Genomic DNA, 17630 nt, shown 5'->3' on the forward strand with positions numbered 1-17630 from the left:
CACTGGGAACCAGTCTCCCTGCTGATTGTGGGAGGATGGGAGAGAATTAAAACCAGGAGTCCTGGCTTTCGTCCCAACTCTGCCACCAGCTTGCTGTGCCACCATGGGTCCTTCCCTTCGGGGGGGGGCTCGTAGTCTCACCTGTAAAGAGGGGATTGGGACAAGGTGATCTTTACAAGCCCCCCCTGCAATGCAGACCTTTCATAATCCTCCATCCAAGTCCATTGTGAGATGCTTTCCGGAAAATATTCCTCAACCAAATTCTGTCTGCTTCCCAGAGTGGGAGACAGCGTCCCCCAGCAGCAGCTGGAGCTGGGGAGAGGTGGCTTTTCCACGCGTCCCCTCCTGCACAGGGAAGCCTTCCTCCCCCTGACGATGCTGCCATGAGACTCTCAGGGACAGGCATTTGAGTTCCAAGGGGCTGGGCCCTCAGGGGAACGTTCTAGTGACTTTGCACTCCGCGCAGGCAGTCCCCTGGATGGCTTTTGGCCGTACCTGGCTGTGGTATTAACCACGAGAGTAACTACCACCGATGATCCTTTATGAGTGACAAAGTACTTCCGCGTTCGCTTATTCTTATTGCTCTCAGGCCGCAGGTCGTTTCCCCCATTTTATAGATGAGGCCACTGAGCCTCAGGCACGGGAAAGCCCGTTCAGCTCGGCAGAGCGGGGCTGGCCCCAGGGGCTGGCTCTCTTGACCCACCCACGTCCCGGGCATTTCCCATCATCCCTGGTTGGTGAGGGCACACAGTGGCCACACAGCTAGTCTGGGCCCTTGCATGAGGCAGGGGCTCTGTGAACCTTTGTGGGAACAGGGGGTGATGCCACCTTGGCCCATACTATCCGGAGCCAGCACCTTGGCTAGTGGTCAGTGGTCAAGGGGGGCGGGGTCCCAGAGCACGTCCTACACTGAAGTTTATGGAAGCAACACGTTTACATCCTGAGGAGCCTAAAACCCCGAACTGAGGGACTGGCAGTCTGCATAGTAGTAATACCCGCCCTCTGCCTAGAGTTGGGCATGACTGTATCCATTCGTATAGGCGTTAATGTTCTTGCGCAGCCCTTGGAAAGTGGGCTCCCATTTTGCAGATGAGGAACCGAGGTTCTGAAGTTGAGACTTGCCCAAAGCCATGCAGGTGGTAAGTACGGCAAGTAAGACACAAACTAGGCCTGCTGGCCTCACATTTGTACGCCTTGTATGCCCAGAACAATGCTTTGACAGCAGGTTGTTTTGTCTGGGATGCTTTTAAATGTGAATCATAAAAGCCCTAATGACGTAGGCTGAAACAACAAAGTTATTTAATATTTCACATATTAAGAAAAGGGTGGCTTGAGGGTTGGTTAATTCGGCAGCATCAAATGCTCAAGGACCCTACTTTTTGCTCTGCTCTCCCTAGGCTGTTTTCCCTCATGGCTCTAAGATAGCTGCCACAGCTCCAGGCATCACATCCTCATACAACTGTGTTCAGAAATAGGCCTGAACTTCTCTTCTTGAATCTTCCCTCCCCCATAGGGGATGGTATTTTCCAGGAGCACCTGGAAAATTTCCAGTTGACTTCCCCTTACTTGTCACTGACCAGAAATGAAGGAACATGTCCTCACCTCAATCAATGACATTATGGTCTTACCCACCTTTTTTGAACTTACTGATGCCCAGAGTCTGAAGAGAACTGGGGTCTGTTAGCAAAGAAGGAGGAGGAGGAGGAGATGACTACTGGGGACACACGTGTCATGTATGAGAGGTCAGGCAGGCACCCTCCTCCCTCACTGTCTGTTCTAAAAGACACAGTCCCCCAGAGTGCCTGCTACGGGGGGCCCTAGGCCCCCTGTTCTGTGCCATGTGAGTTCCCCACACCTGACTGGACCAGGGGTGGGCATCTGACCCAAGGCAGATAGGCCTGCTGGGGCCTGGCATGGACAGGGGAGCTGGGCCAAGCAGAGTCTCTGTCTCAGGAAGCAGAACTGGCAGAGAATGAGGCCATCCCTTCAGTGTGGCTGCAAGTGTGGTCTGCAAGGAAAGAAGCCCCCACCCGCACGTGAACCAAGTCCATCGCTAAGCATACGTTTTTCCTTGCGGGGGTGGGTGGGGGAAGCTACTTAGCCCGGCTGGCTTCTTCTGAACACAGGCATGCGGTGGCTCTTCCCTGGTGGGTTTTTATAAGGATTGCAGGCGGAGGTGTGTCAGAGGCTTGTCTCAGTGCCCGGCACCTCCAAGTGCTCCTTTTTCCTGTTTCGGTTCCAACTTCCAGTGGGTGGAAATAGTCACTGTCCTTCCACGGCATCCCCGGGAAGCCTGTTACAAGTGCATCTTCCTGGGCCCGAGTCAGCGGGTGGTTTTGAGGGACGGTGCACTTGAGAAGGACCACCAAAGACACTATACTGGGTCTGTCCTGATCTTGGCCACACAGAAAGCTCTGGCTTCCTATGGAGCTCGCTTGCGGGCCAGATGGCTCACGGTCCAAGGTGGACACGAAGACTGTCGGTCGGCCCAGAACAAACGTGTGGTGCCTCACTCCATGAAAGTTCTGGTGAGTTCCACTTCTGGTCGTGGGATCTGTGTCGCCAGAGTGTTTCTTGGCAGGTGGCCTCGGGAACGCTGATCCCACGGAAGACGTTTGGCACCAGATTCCTGGCAACTTGTTGCCTCTGGTGCTCCCATAAATGGAAGTCATCGTGCATCACTCTTGAGATGCTCAAAACCACGCTGTCTGTTCGGCCAAATCGTATACTCCCTCAGCTGCCCCCGTGCGAATGGGAAATGCAATCCGTAAGTGGCTGATGTTTCATATGGGGTCCTTTCCAGCCTTGTCTCAGGTGGGGGAGGCCTCAGGAATTCCCCACCATGGAAAGTGCTAGAGAAAGAATACAGACAGTTATGAAGGGGCACAGCTGTGCTGTCTGGGGGCACGCTGGCTCCCCGTGGCCTGCGGACCCGCATCCGGACCCACACGCCTCGTTCTCCCACCTGGCCTCGGTGTTGGACCCCGGAGTCCCCGTCATCGCCCCCCTGTTTTTACAGAAAGATCGGGTCGGTTGCTGCTGGCCTTTTGATCAGCAGCCTTTGCCTCTGAAAGTTAGTGACCTTAAAACGACTTAAATTCCTCCCTGGTCTCGCCTCGAAATGGACATATCTGGGGCGCCTGGGTGGCACAGCGGTTAAGCGTCTGCCTTCGGCTCAGGGCGTGATCCCGGCGTTATGGGATCGAGCCCCGCGTCAGGCTCCTCCACTGGGAGCCTGCTTCTTCCTCTCCCACTCCCCCTGCTTGTGTTTCGTCTCTCGCTGGCTGTCTCTATCTCTGTCAAATAAATAAAAAAAAAAAAAAAAAAAAAAAAAGAAATAGACATATCCAAAAAATCTGTCAGGGGACACAGGCAAATCTCTCTGCGTATGCAAATGCTCCCACTGGTTTCTGGGCCCTAAAAACTGATCAGGACTGAGTGGAACACCCACTCAGTTACTCTTACATAAACGAAACCGTCACTCCAGACTGCGGCTCCCATGGAGAGAGACATGGAGAGAAACACCAGCCACAGGGACACTTGCCTTGTTGGGAGACACTGCGTGGCAGTCTGGTCTCTGGAGGTCGGTCTCCCACTTGGCTCCATGCTCTTACCTGACTCTGGGCCCCTGGGGCGACTTGAGCGTGTCTCACCTGAAGTTGTATCCAGTGGAGAGCTGGCCCCTCAGAGCCGCCTTCCCCCACCACGGCCCCCAGCGTGTTTCTGCTCGTTCTATCGGAAGGACCCACTGCCGACAGTTCTTACCTGCTGGAGAGGGCAGGTGTGAATCTGAGGAGTACAGAGACTTCTCCACCTGGCCAAATCCTGGGCTTTGGGGCTGTCCTCGTCCCACGGATGCTCACTGCTCTACGGGTCGGCCTCCCATCCCCCCAGCCTGTAGGACAGTGGCTGTTCTCCTCCCAGTGCACTGGGTGTCAGTTGGTTTCTTTCCCTGTTGGGGCTCACGGCAGATGCCAGGCTGAGTCCCCGGGAAGCAGATTCTGAGACAGGGTCCGGCACGGAGAATGTGTGCTGGGATCGGTGACCATGGAAGGGAGCGGACAGACTTGGGAGTCAGAAGGAGAAGTTGAGCTGGGACGCAGACCTGGCGACAACTACCACTGACCTCCCCGGGGAGCCCTGCGGCTACAGTGGACCTTTCGACTTGTCTCGATGTCCATATAGCTAAGCCCTTCAACTGGTGCTTGGACCAGATCCTGGACGGGCCGCCCCGGGGAGAGCCGCACCTCGGGCGAGGCAGCTCTGGGCCCTGAGGCAGTACTGGGAGGGTCTGAGTGCTGGTAGCCCTTCATTGAGGGGGATCTGGGGCACGGCCCAGTGTCCAACCCCCATGGGCTGGTGCGGAGGGGAGCAGGGTGTTCTCGACGTTATTCCGCACGAAGACGGCCGGAGATTTGCCTTTGCCTTTCGGAATACAGCACACATCACTGACTCGCACTGAACTTACTGTTGGCGAGAACCTCCGCGCCCCATCTGGGGCTCGTCTGCTGGGTTTTGGGGCCTCAGGGCCGGACTCCACGTTCGCCCGGTCATGTTTCTTCTTGTTAGATTTGGCTCCTTGCTCCAGGCTGGGGAGATCTAGCTGGATCCCTCGTCCCTGCCAAGACGCAGGCCCCCCTGTGCGCCAGCTCCTGGTCTTCTGCGCTTCCCATCAGCAGCCTGCTGCCTCCAGCACCATCGGTGGCCTGGCCCGCTCCAGGCAGTGTGGCCCCACATGGAGAGACCACCGTTTGTCAAGCCCCGGGTGCTTTTCAAGTCCGTCTGGCAGGTGTAGCCGAGCGGCTCAGGACTGGGCTTGAATCTGGGGTGTGCATCGGCTTGCTCGTTGGGGGGCCTGGGACGTGTTCCGCATGCCCTCGCCCCAGGCCTCGTTTCCTGATCTGTGACAGTGGAATAGCAGCGGTCCTTCCTGGCCAGGCCTGAGTGAGGCAGAACGGGAGGTCCGACTCCCATGCGGGGCTGAAGTGAGGGGGGGTGGAGCAAGGTGGCTCCAGGCCGCCCCAAGAGCCTTGCAGGGGCCGGAACTATCATCCCAGTGGTCTCACACGCAGAGTGGGGGCTGTCCCTCCAGCTTCCTGGTTTGCGGGTGGGATGGCTCCCAGAAGGACTTGGGCCACAAAGCACCTGCCGGGCGATATTATACCTACTCCCTAACCGTCTGCTGTCCTTGTGGGCAAGGTGGGTACAGCATGGAGCGTGGAACTGAAGACCGAGCTTCAGGGTCTAAAAGGACCACTTGCTCAGTGTGTGACCTTGTCTCCCCTGGAGGTTCAGGCTCCTTCTCTTCTCTGTAAAGTGCCAACCTGAGAATTGTTGGGAAGATTACGTGAGATCATGTATGTGCAAGTTTCCTGGGGCTGCGACAACTAAGTCCCACGCGAGGTCAGCTTAAATGACAGAAAAGAATTTCCTCACGGTGCTGGAGGCTGGAAGTGCAAGACGGAGGTGTTGACAAGGGTGGTTTCTCCCAAGACCCCTCTGCTTGGCTCGCGGATGGCCGCCTTCTCCCTGCATCTTCACGCCGTCTTCCCTCGTACATATTTGCATTCATATTTGCAAATTTCCTCTTTTTATAAGGACATCAGTCACACTGGATTACAACCCACCCTAATGACCTCATTTTAACTTAACGCGCTCTTTAAAGACTTTTTTTCCTAGATTTTATTTATTGATTTTAGAGAGAGAGCGAGAGAGAGCGAGAGCATGAGCTGGAGGAGGGGCAGAGAGAGAGAGAGAGAATCCCCAGCAGACTGCCTGCTGAGCGTGGAGCCTTACTTGGGGCTCAACCTCACGACCCCGAGATCACGACCTGAGCTGAAACTGAGAGTCCAGTGCTTCACTGACCAAGCCACCCAGGCGCCCTAAGACTTCATCTTCAAACACAGTCACATTTTGAGTTACTGGGGGTTAGGGTTTCAACATATGAATTTGGGGGTAGGGACACATCTCAGCCCGTAACAGTACATGGGACTGCTTTGCCAACCCCCAAACAGGTCTTGGGGTCCTGGGCCCGACTCTGCTGGCAGGAGAGCGTCTTTGCATGGCCAGAAGCCAGGTGGGATGTCTCTGAACCAGAGCTGTTCTTTCTCTGCTGGGAAGGGGCGAGGACCTGCCTGGATCTATCTGGAGACCAGCTAAGCCCCATGGGCTCTGCTTCCAGGGCGTGGTTTCAGAGTCATCCAGATTGCCCATCCACGTGGCCATTGCCTTCAGGCTGCAAACCTGGGTTCTCACAGAGCTCCTTGCACCGAGCCAGCCCGCAGAACCCCTGGAACTGGCCTCTGGGGGTTGGGCAGGGTATGGCCAAGTAGTTAGAATGATCAGGGCTGGGTGGAGGGGGGCCTGAAACTCAACACCCTTAACCTTGAGAGGGGTGGTCCCAGCCATGCGGGGCAGAGCTTGCTGGGGCTCAGGGCCTGGCACCCAGCAGAGCCCAGGAAACGGTTTTTGGTGAGTGAGTGTAAGTGGATGAGAGAAATCCTGCCGGGACATAGGGCTTGGGGTCAGATCGGTACAACGTTATGAGGCCTGCCCCGAGTCCACCGTCCTTGGGAGCCTATGGCTTTCTAGTATGATTAGGGCTAAGATTGAGGGATGCAGAGAACCCTGTGGAGCATGAGGCAGGAGTCCTTTCCTGGCCAGGGGGTCAAGGAGGGCTTCCGGTAGGGGACAGAGCCCGAATGAAGACCCGTAGGGTAACAGTTGGCCAAATGGAAGATGGTGGGACGGCATGCCAGGGAGGACAGTGTGACAATGTGAGTGGCAAGATGGAGTGTGGTAGGAGGTGGTACCAGGGAGGTGGGTGGGAGCTGTGGGGGATGGGGAAGGGAGGTGACAGGGACAAGACAGATTTGGGGTTTAGGGAGTGCCCTCTGGTGGCATGTAGAGGACACTGCAGGGAGACAGGGCTGGAGGCTGGGAGACCAGCAGGCACCAAGGCCGTCCAAGTGCAAGATCAAGATGGAGTGGGAGAGGGGTGGAAGAGGTGGACTTGTCTGGTGTGGGGACTAAGTGGCCATGGGGAGTGAGGGAGGGGAAGGTGGAGTCTGCGGCAATTTGCCGCTGGGGGTTCTGGGTCAAGGGACCAGGAGTTTAGGGATGCTGGTCGCCAAGATGGACCCAGTTGGGTCTAGAGAGTGATGCGCGCTCATTATCGGACAGATTGAAATGGTATGTCTTGAAGTGTCCCATGGGCTATGATGATGTGTGACCACCGTCCAGATAAGTAGGGCCTATATTTTGGGGTGAGGTGACTCAGCATGAAGGGGGAGCAGAGCATGGGACAGGGGAAAGGCGGCAGACTGGGTGATCCTCCCGGGAAGAGAGGACACCGTCAGAGCTTGGTTTGGGCTCAGAGCTTAGGGTCCTGGGGATGGCGGGAAAGTGTGAGTGAGATCAAGTCCCAAGGCAAAGTTCAGATAGGAGAACTGGGGGGCTTGGGGGTGGGTGCTTGGGGTGGGACCAGGGCTATGGGGAGGAGAAGCTGCCATATTGGCATCTCCCTGGGTTAGTTATATTCAGAGGTGGGCATGGGCCGGGGGTATCCTGAAGAACCTCCATTCCATTGTGCCATGATTTCCTGAAGCCACTTAGCACTTGTTGTCCCAAAGGACCCTAAATTAAGAATTCGGAGCTCGGCCAAGTCATGGAGCCAAACACTTAGCGTGGTGAAGGAGCGGCCTCTGGGTCTGATGGAGTAGGGCCAAGTCAGTGGCTCTACCCCATCAGGGAGTGGACCTCATCTCATAAGGAAAGGGACCTGGACGGGAGCCCGTCTGTCCCCAAGGCTGAGAGCAAGTTTCCCATCCTGGACCCTCCATGAGAAATCAGCTGTGGAGGGGGAGGGGAGGTATGGAAGAGACATTTGCTGCCCAAAGATAATGCCAGCCCCTTCCCATCCTGATGAAGGCTACTGAGGGCACCCTCACTGCCCGGCTGTTCGAGGACCAGCCCTGCCACTCCCGAATTCTATGTTCTTGGGCCAGTCCTTCCAGAAGGGTCTTAAAAGGGACATGTGCCTCCTGCCAAGCCAGTCTCTGGGTGGAGTTATTCTGTAGTCTATACAGCTCTGTATGTACCCACCATGGGCAGGGGTGGGGTTGGGTGGCACTGTGATGCCACCCACAAATGGGAGACACGTTCAGGACATGGGGACCCTAAGAGGGACCCCACACTGGAGCAGAGTGCCTGACACCAAGATTCTCTGGAACCGTGGTGCCTGGAGATGAACGGGGTTTTGAATTCCATCTGAGAAGGCCTGGATCCCTTTCCCCTTGTCTCTGCCTGCCTTCTTCGTTGTTTTTGGCCAGGTTTTGATTTTGGGAAGCCATTTATAGCCCATTAAAAGATCAAATGTCTGCAGATGATGAATCGAGGCATTTGAAAATGTTTTGCAATTCACAGCTCGTTTCCCTATAGAAAACCCTGACCTGGCGTGATTTGGAGACGGCTGGACGGTCTGTCCGTTCCAGACTACCAGGGGCGGATGTCGGGATGGAGCATTGTCCTTGGGTTGGTTCATCCCTGAGAGAGTCGTGCTCAGTGCCTGAGATGGCACCGACGCTCCCCGGTACAGATAAAAGAAGGGCCCAGACCGCCGCCATCTTGCACAATTTCCAGACCCATCTGGCAGAGGCAAGAGTGGAGGTTTGTACTGGGGAGGTGGGACCCTGCTGGTTGTCTGGGCTGGAAGGCTGGATTCCCTTCCTCGCTCAGCCTCAGGTCCGAGCTACGGGCAGTGAGGTTTAACTGCCCACTACTCCCAGCTGCAAAATGGGAAGGTCAGTCCCTAGGCTTTTATGGACACTGTGGGGTTCCGGTAGCCAGCCCGTCAGTGATACCTTGGCTTAGGTGGTGAGGGCCGCGTGACTTATACACCACTAACCTGGATCTGCTCACGTAGCCCTCGCAATAACCTTGAAGGTAAGACTTTTTATTTCACTGAGGCTCAGAGAGGGGACATCACATTACTCAAGTCACAGAGCAGGTTGGTGGCAGAGCCAGGTTTTAAACTAGGTCTCCCGGTGCCTTTGGGAGAGGGATGGACTTTCAATTACGTCAGTGCTCTTTTTGACTGTGCAGATGTTGGTATTAGAGATTTGCCTAGAAAATTGTCCAGATTTTGAATAATCTTGATGCAAGATCACACATAACATGTATGTATAATTTTAAATCTCTTGGAACTCTTCTCTTGCATCTTTTGTTTCTCATTAAGAATTGTTATAAGTTCGATTTGATCTTTTAAAAATCTGTTTTGTTCATTCGCTTTGTATTTTTATTTATTGATTTATTTTGTTGATTCACTTTTTAAAGTAAATCTACGCCATGCATTTCTGCTCGAGTCTTTGTTGATTCTTTTCTTCTCCTTCCCCTTTCCAGGGTTTTCTAATTACTGTGTTTTCTGTTGCTACCTTCTTGCTTTTCTAGCACTTTGTTGGATTAATAAAATTTTCTTTATTTTTTTTCTTTCATAGTTTGTCAGTTTTGTGTCCTCTTTCTATCCTTGCTAGTATTTATCTTCAAATTGAAAGATATATTTAATTGTGTATTTTTCTGCTATACCTATACCTGTCGCAAAGCACCCATGTCCTTTCCTTAAACAAGACAAAACCCCCAGCAACTTTTGGTTCCTTCTGTCCCTCTTCTGGCTCTCTTCCATACTGAGATCACTTTGGATTTTAGAGCTAGGCTGTTATTAAATCGCATTACTCTTTCTTTGCTCATAACTGCTTCTCATATTTAATATATTTCTTCCGCATCCTTCATTTATTTTGCTGGAGTACACCCTGCAGTGATTCTTTCCAAAAGGTGACTGGTAAGCTTTCCGAGTTCCAAGTCCCAAAATGTCTTTATTTTGACTTTGCCTTTGAAGGAGAGCTTGCCTGGGTGTGGAATTCTGGGTGCTTGAAATTTCCCCTCGGAAATTCGAAACCATTGTGTTTCTTGATGAATATGGTGCTGCTGACGAGAACTCTAATTTCAGTTTATTGTAGGTAATCTGTGTTACTTTCCTTTCTACAGCATTTGGTATTTTTGTCTCCATCCTGAGGGCTCTGACATTTCAGCACGACATGTCTGTTTGTGGTCATGTGGCTTAGCACTCAGGGAGCTCTTTTGGATTAAGAAATCATGTCTTTCTCCAACTCTCTTTATTCTTTCTTCAAGTACGTACTTTCCTTGGCTCTCTCTGATCCCCGATTCCAGAGCTACTGATAGACATATGTCGGCATGTGGTCTGTCCTCTGGGTCTCTCACCTCCCCCTCCCCCCCCCATTTCCCACCTCCTTTTCCCCCTGTAGTGCATCCTTGGAAAGTTCATGGCTCGGATTTCCTGCTCATCCACTTACTCTCTAGCTGTGTCCATTCTGATTTTTCAGCCCATCTATTGCGCTTTTGGTTTTTACAGTCGTATGTTTCATTTCCAAGAGCTCTCATTTTTTCCATTTCATAATATTTTTTTACAAGGGCACGATTCTCTTATCTCTTTGAGGATGCTAATTATGTTTTAAAAAGTTGTCTTCATCGGTTTGCTTTATTGTCTTTTCCTGAGGTGTGATTCATCGTCTGTTGAGTTGCTGCCTTTCTTTCATGGTGTTGGCCTTTTTTTTTCTTGAATGCTTTGAAAATTCTTGGTATTTGGGGATTTCCACTGGCTCGTCTCTGCTTTATTATTTATTGCTGCTTTGCCTCTCGGAGAGTTGGTAGTATAGGTGAAGGGTAGAGAAGGAGTGTGCAAGAATTCGGTTATATAGGGGCACTGGGTGCCTCAGTCGCTTCAGCTTCCGACTCTTGGTTTCGGCTCAGGTCGTGATCTCAGGGTCCTGGGATTGAGCCCTGTGTCAGGCTCCATGCTCAGCGGGGAGTCTGCTTCTCTGCCTGGCTGTCCCTCTCCCTCTGCCCCTCCCCCTGCTCTCTCTCTCTCTCTCAAATATCTTTTTAAAAAATTGAGTTGTATAAACTTGAGAGGATCTCAGCTTCTCCTGGGGGTCATCAGCTTTTGAGGCGCCCTCTCCAACCACACCTGCCACAAGGCACGTGAATCTAATGTCTGATTCTTGACACCAGCAGGGGTAGGGATCTGGCCCCTACCTGACTGACTCCTTGTACTATGGTCCTCTGACAGTCACCTCTGGGTCCCTCCCCTATCCCATTAGCCACACCAGCTGCTCCCGAGTTGCGCCCCCATTTACCGCCAGTCTGGAATCTTCCCTGCGTGTTTCGGATTGGGCTTTCCTCTTTCAGCTTAGTGCCACCCACTCTCGGTCTCTCAAGCGTTCCTCAGAATTTCTGGCCCACCGCTCCTTGTTTTCCAGTGCTGTTAGGGACTGCTTTTTATCTTTCTTTATTTACATTTTCTGCTTTATTGAGTTATGAGTGGCAAATTAAAAAAGTGTATATTTACGTTGTATGATATGCTTTTCTCCCCCCAAAGGTATACAACGCGATGACTCACTATCTATGTACATTGTGAAATGATTACTACAGATTGTCAACACATTCACCACCTCAGATACTTAGCACTGTTTGTTTGTTTTGTGGTGAGAACACTCAAGATCTACACTCAGCAAATTTCAAGCATGCAATATGGAATTATTATCGTCCTCACCACGTGATTATATATACACTATACCGATAATATAATAATATACATACGTACAGATCTAATCTGTATATTAGATCCCCAGAACTTGTTCATCTTATAACTGGACATTTGTATTCTTTGACCAGCCTCTCCCCGTCCCTCACACTTCGCAGCCCCTGGCAATCCCTGTTCTACTCTCTGGTTCTATGAGTTGGATGGTTTCAGATTCCACGTACAAATGAGATCACATATGGTATTTGTCTTTCTGTGTCTGGCTTATTTACTTAGCGTAACGTCCCCCAGGCTCATCCACGTTGTTGCAAATGGTAGGATTTCCATCTTTTTTTTATGGCTGAATAATATTCCATTGTGTGTGCGTGTGTGCGTGTGTGTGTGTGTGTGTGTGTGTGTGTGTGTATTTTCTACGTTTTCTTCGTCCATTCATTCATGGATGGACACTTTAGTTGTTTCCATCTTGGCTGTTGTGAATAATTTTGCAATGAGCATGGGCGTGCAGATATCTCTTCTAGATACTGATATTATTTCCTTTGGATATATACCCAGAAGTGAGATTCCTGGGTCATATGGTAGCTCCATTTTTAATTTCTTCAAGAACCTACCGTAATGGCTGTACCAACATCCGTTACCACCAACAGTGTACCAGAGTTCCTTTTTCTCCACACCTTCGCCAACGTTTGTCGTCTCATGTCCTTTTGATAATGGCCGTCCTAACGAACGCGAGGCGAACTCTCATTTTGATTTTCATTTTCCTGGTGGTCAGTGATGTCGAGCACCTCCTCATATACTTTTGGCCATCTGTATGTCTTCTTTAGAAAAATGCCCATTCAGGTCCTTTGGCCATTTTAAAATCAGATGATTTGTTTTTTGGCTATTGAGTTTTATGAGTTCCTTGTATGTTTCAGATATTAACCCCTTATGAGATGCCTGGTTTACAAAAATCCTAAAGCTCCCGCAAGGGCATTTTTGTCCATGGATGGCTGCCAAATTATCATTACTGAAGGGAGATATGAGTGGGGGACCTCCTGTCCCACCATCTTGCTGATGTCGCAACAAGGACTTATTTTTAGATTTAAATTTCTAGGATGGGGGGATGGGAGGGGAAGGTGGGAGCGTGGGCTTGTCTGCCATTGGATCCAATCACAATACTGTTTGCATATATCCCCCCCCGCCACGTCCCAGCTCAGACTTCTGCACCTCTCACACTGCACCAGAGGAATTTTTCTAAACTCAGAACCATCTAGGCATTCCTCTGGTCAGAGTCCTTCAGGGGCTCCCCACTGACTTCATAATAAGACCCACATCTAGCCTGCCAGGTACCTTGTCGCTGCCTTCCTCCTGGCTCCTCCCCTTCCACCTGGCTCCTCCCCTTCCGCCTGGCTCCTCCCCTTCTGCCTGGCTCCTCCCCTTCCTCCAGCCTTTGGGCCACGTGTGATTGCACTTGCTGTGGGCTGACTTTTACCTTTCGGTACCCAGTTGGTTGGTCTTTCTCGGGACCTGGGGTCGGTGCCCCACTCTGTTCCCATAGCTCCCCGTGTGCATCCTTTGGTTGTGCCTATGGCCCCGTGTTCCTGTGGGTTGTAATCATGTCCTTCTTAGTCTTCCTCACCAGAGTGGGATTTCCCGGTGGGCAGAGGTTTATTCCGAGTGTTTGGTGACTGAAACAACGGATGCCAGGGCCTGGTGGCCACGGGGTGCAGGTACTTTACCTTCACCTTAGTCCTGGACTGAGAGTCTCAGTGGACCCCTTACCCAGGAGAACGAGCACCCCCCCCCCAGCAGGCTTATGGAGGGACCCCTCCTTGGCCAGCACGGCCTTTTGACCCACAGTCAGCACCTCAGGAATAGAAGGGCTGACATGACTGTTGCTTTCCCCACAGGCACTGGTGCCATCACACGGTGACGCGGACGGTGTCCTGCCAGGTGCAGAACGGCTCAGAGACAGTGGTCCAGCGTGTGTACCAGAGCTGCCGGTGGCCCGGGCCCTGTGCCAACCTCGTGAGGTAAAGGCTGTGGGGCGGGCCAGCTCTGCCCTTCCTTTCTGTTCCCTTGGGTGAATCCAACCCCAGCACAAGCTGCCGGGGAGGGGGGTTGACGCTCGGAAACAAGAGCTAAGTGTGCCTTTATGGAGCACCTTTTGTGTACAGAACATGGGGATTATGTGCGGGCAAGATGAAAGGGACATGCTTCCCACCCTGAAGGAACTTCACAATCCGGTGAGCATTTGATGAGCAGAAGAGCACCATAGAACGGAAGCGGGGTGAGGAAGGGCCAGGTGAGGCCGCTCTCTGCCCTGCCCCTCACAGCCCCGCCCCTCACAGCCCCGCCCCTCACAGCCCCTCTCGGCCCCGCCCCTCTCGACCCCGCCCGTCAAACTACGCCCACCGCCCCGCCCCCTCAAGCCCCACCTCTCACCAGCCCCAACCCACAGCCCTCAGGCCCCTCCTCAGCATTCACAGGGAGAGATCTGAATTCTTGGCCCAGCGTTCAGGGTCTCTGAGACCCCACGTCCCCTGCCACCTAGTCCTCTATCCCTCTAGTCCCTGCTCCAGCTCCAGCCTCCTTTACCCCCTCTCCTCCACACCTGTGCAGCCCTGGGTTTCTGCCTCAAAGACCCTTCTCTCTCTCTGCCTGGGACCACCCCTCTCAAATTCCAAATCCCTTCCCAAATGAACAAACAAAAACCAGAAACAGACTCATAAATAGAAGAAACTAGTGGTTGGCAGAGGGGAGTGGGGGACAGGCGAAATAGGTGACGGGGAGTAAGGGGTGCAAACTTCCCGCCACACAACAAATAAGTCACGGGGTGAAAAGTACAGCAGAGACAGTATGGCCAATAATATTGTAATAACTTTGTATGGTGGCAGATGGTGACTACACTTATCAGAGGGAGCACTTTGTCATGTATGTAATTGTCAAATCACTCTGCTGTAACACCGGAAACGGATATTATATGTCAGCTATACTTCGATTAAAACAAAAAAAACTTGCACAACAACATCCATTCATGTTTGACCGAATATCTGGGTATTCTGGCCTAGCCAAGTTGACACAGAAATTAACCATCACAGGGTCATCATAAATTGGCTATGTTTTCGTCGCTAAGGGTGGAGAGTGAGCCCCAGAGTCCAGGCCCGTGCTGGCACAGTGCTGCCCCCTACAGGGCTCAGCGTGCAGCCAGCGGCCAGAATCCGCTTGGGACCGGTGAATGGGGCAGAGATTCTGGTCCTGGGCCACGGGCTGCCCAGCCAGTCAGGGGGAGGAGTGGCTGGCAGAGTTGGTGTCTGGTGAGGCCCACATGGCAGAGGGTAGGGGCAGCTCTGTGGGGGGTCTCTTTCATGAAGGCACCAATCCCATCTGTGAGGGCTCCACCCTTCCGCTCGTGACTTAAGCACCTCCCAGAGGCCCGCCTCCTAATGCCCTCCTTTCAACATATGAATGGGGGGGGATAAAAACATTGAGTCCATAGCAATCTCTAAGGTTGATATCTCTTATAACCATAGTACAATTCTCTAAGCCAGGAAATTAATAATAATATAATACTATAAACTAAGTGTAGACCTTATTCACATTTTGCTGACTGTCCCATAATACCCTCTTTCTATCCACCCCCCCCCACCATTTTGCATTTAAATTGTCATGTCTCTGTGGTCTCCCCCCATCTGGGGCAGTTTCTCAGTCTTTGTCTTTCACAACCTTGATGCTTTTAAGTGAACCGGCCAGTTCTTTTGTAGGTGTTCCTCTGTCTGGGTTGGTCTGATGTTTCCTCGGTTTGCCTGAGATAGTGCGTTTTTGGCAGGGGGACTGTCACAGTGACGCTGTGTCCTTCTCGGGGCATCCTGTTGAGGGGTACATCACATCGATGCATCCCCTTCCTGCTGATGTTGTGGTCGGTCACTTGGTTGAGGCAGCGGCTGACAGATTGGCTCACTGCCAAGGAGTTAGACTTCCCTTTGTCATTGACAAGTATCTTGCGGAGACGAATTCTGAGTCTATGCAAATATCCTATTTCTCATCCTCTTTCCAGCCCCTAATGTTAGTGTTCGTGGATGATTCTGCTTACAATAATTATTATTGTGATGCTTGTCGAATGGTGATTTTCTATTTTCATAATTTTAAGAAATTTTCATAATTATAAAAGATTTATATATTTATTTTAGAGAGAGAGAGAGAGAGAGAGCAGGAGTGGGAGGGACAGAGGGAGAGGGAGAGAACCTCAAGCGGACTCCGTACTGAGCATGGAGCCTGACTCGAGGCTCGATCTCCTGACCCTGAGATCATGACCTGAGCTGAAACCAAGAGTCTGACGTTTAACCGACTGCACCACCCATGCGCCCCTAGTTTTCATGTTTCAATAGTAGAGGTTCTCAACTGGGGGCCATGCTGTACACAGTGTGTTTATAATTACTCCTTCAGTAAGGGGAATGGCTAAGTACATGGGTATGTCCATTTTACATTTTAAGAGAAAAGTCTTGCTTTTAACTGCTGTGCTGGAAAGATGGCCAGTGGATCCATAAATGAAGAAAAATATGCTGCCCCTGCTTTCTTTTCAGCAGAAGTCACAGAGACTCCCCCCTCTTCCTTCCCCTGCATCCCAGGAGCTGAATTCCCAGGCCTTCCTGCCTCTCTCATCAGCAGGAAGCCTCCCATGACCAGGTCGCCACGTGCTGATCCTAGGACCATCTTTTTCTTCTTCTTTTTTTTTAATTATGATATGTTAGTCACCATGCAGTACATCACTAGTTCTTCTTTTTTTTTTCCCAAAGATTTTATTTATTTATTTGACACAGAGAGAGAGACAGCCAGCGAGAGAGGGAACACAGGCAGGGGGAGTGGGAGAGGAAGAAGCAGGCTCCTAGCGGAGCAGGGAGCCTGATGCAGGACTCGATCCCAGGACTCCGGGATCACGCCCTGAGCCGAAGGCAGACGCTTAACGACTGCGCCACCCAGACACCCCTACATCATTAGTTTTTGATGTAGTGTTCCATGATTGCATTGTTTGCATATAACACCCAGTGCTCCACGCAATACGTGCCCTCCTTGATACCCATCACCGGGCTAGCCCACCCCCACCCCCCTCCCCTCTTCAGAGAGGGTTTCAACCCTCAGTTTGTTTCCCAGAGTCCGTAGTCTCTTGTGGTTCATTCCCCCCTCTGTTTACCTCCCCTTCCTTCTCCTACCGATCTCCTGCTATTCCTTATGTTCCACAAATGAGTGAAACCATATGATAATTGTCTTTCTCTGCTTGACTTATTTCACTTAGCATGATCTCCTCCAGTCCCGTCCATGTTGCTGCAAATGTTGGGTAATCGTTCTTTCTGATGGCTGAGTAATATTCCATTCAAAAATGAACCACATTGTCTTTATCCCTTCGTCTGTTGAAGGGCATCTCGGCTCCTTCCACAGTTTAGCTAATGGAGCGTCTTCTGAGAGAAAGGTCTGGTCAGTAGAGGAGTGGCTGCTCTGCTCTTCAAACAGGGCAGCTGGCCGCTAAATGCAGGCCACTGAGAAGCAAGGCCACATCTGCCTCGGTTCAAAAGCCGCCATCTTGCTTTTTGCATGGGGAGCCAAAGTTGGAAACAGCTCTTTTCAAGAGACGGTATTTGACATCAACAAACTAATACTTGTTTCAGAGTTGAGGAACAAGCACGGAGAGTTGTGTTTCTCTTCTTTTTCCTACAGATTTTAGTCCAGTTGGACTTTAGCCACAATCCCATGTGTTGGGCACACCCCCAGTCGGCTACCAGGGTGGAAGCAAAAGGTGCGCGCGCGCACACACACACACACACACACACACACACACCTCATTATATGGCATTTGGGTTTAGAAAATGAACCGTCAGGGTTCCTTTAACTAAAAGACCTTGGAAGAAGGGCTGGCTTTCTTAATGTCAAAGTTATAAGTTGAGCCTTTTAGAGTTTAAATACATAAAGCACCTTTAAGAAAAGCCAGACAAGCTAACTACTGAATCACTGACCTCAACCGAACGAATTTCAGACGATCACTGCT

The 17630-nt window shown here is 51.6% G+C and overlaps 1 protein-coding gene across 1 annotated transcript in view; it reads left to right on the forward strand.

Moving 5' to 3' along the window:
- Positions 1 to 17630, forward strand: part of COL26A1 (collagen type XXVI alpha 1 chain) — a 143068-nt gene that overhangs the window by 28033 nt on the left and 97405 nt on the right. Inside the window, exon 2 of the mRNA XM_040636553.1 lies at positions 13501 to 13623. Within this exon, the coding sequence (XP_040492487.1) occupies positions 13501 to 13623 (123 nt within the window). The remainder of the gene's footprint in view (positions 1 to 13500; positions 13624 to 17630) is intronic.

Source organism: Ursus maritimus, unplaced genomic scaffold, assembly GCF_017311325.1.
Source record: "Ursus maritimus isolate PB19 unplaced genomic scaffold, ASM1731132v1 scaffold_2, whole genome shotgun sequence".
Classification (NCBI taxonomy): Eukaryota; Metazoa; Chordata; class Mammalia; order Carnivora; family Ursidae; genus Ursus; species Ursus maritimus.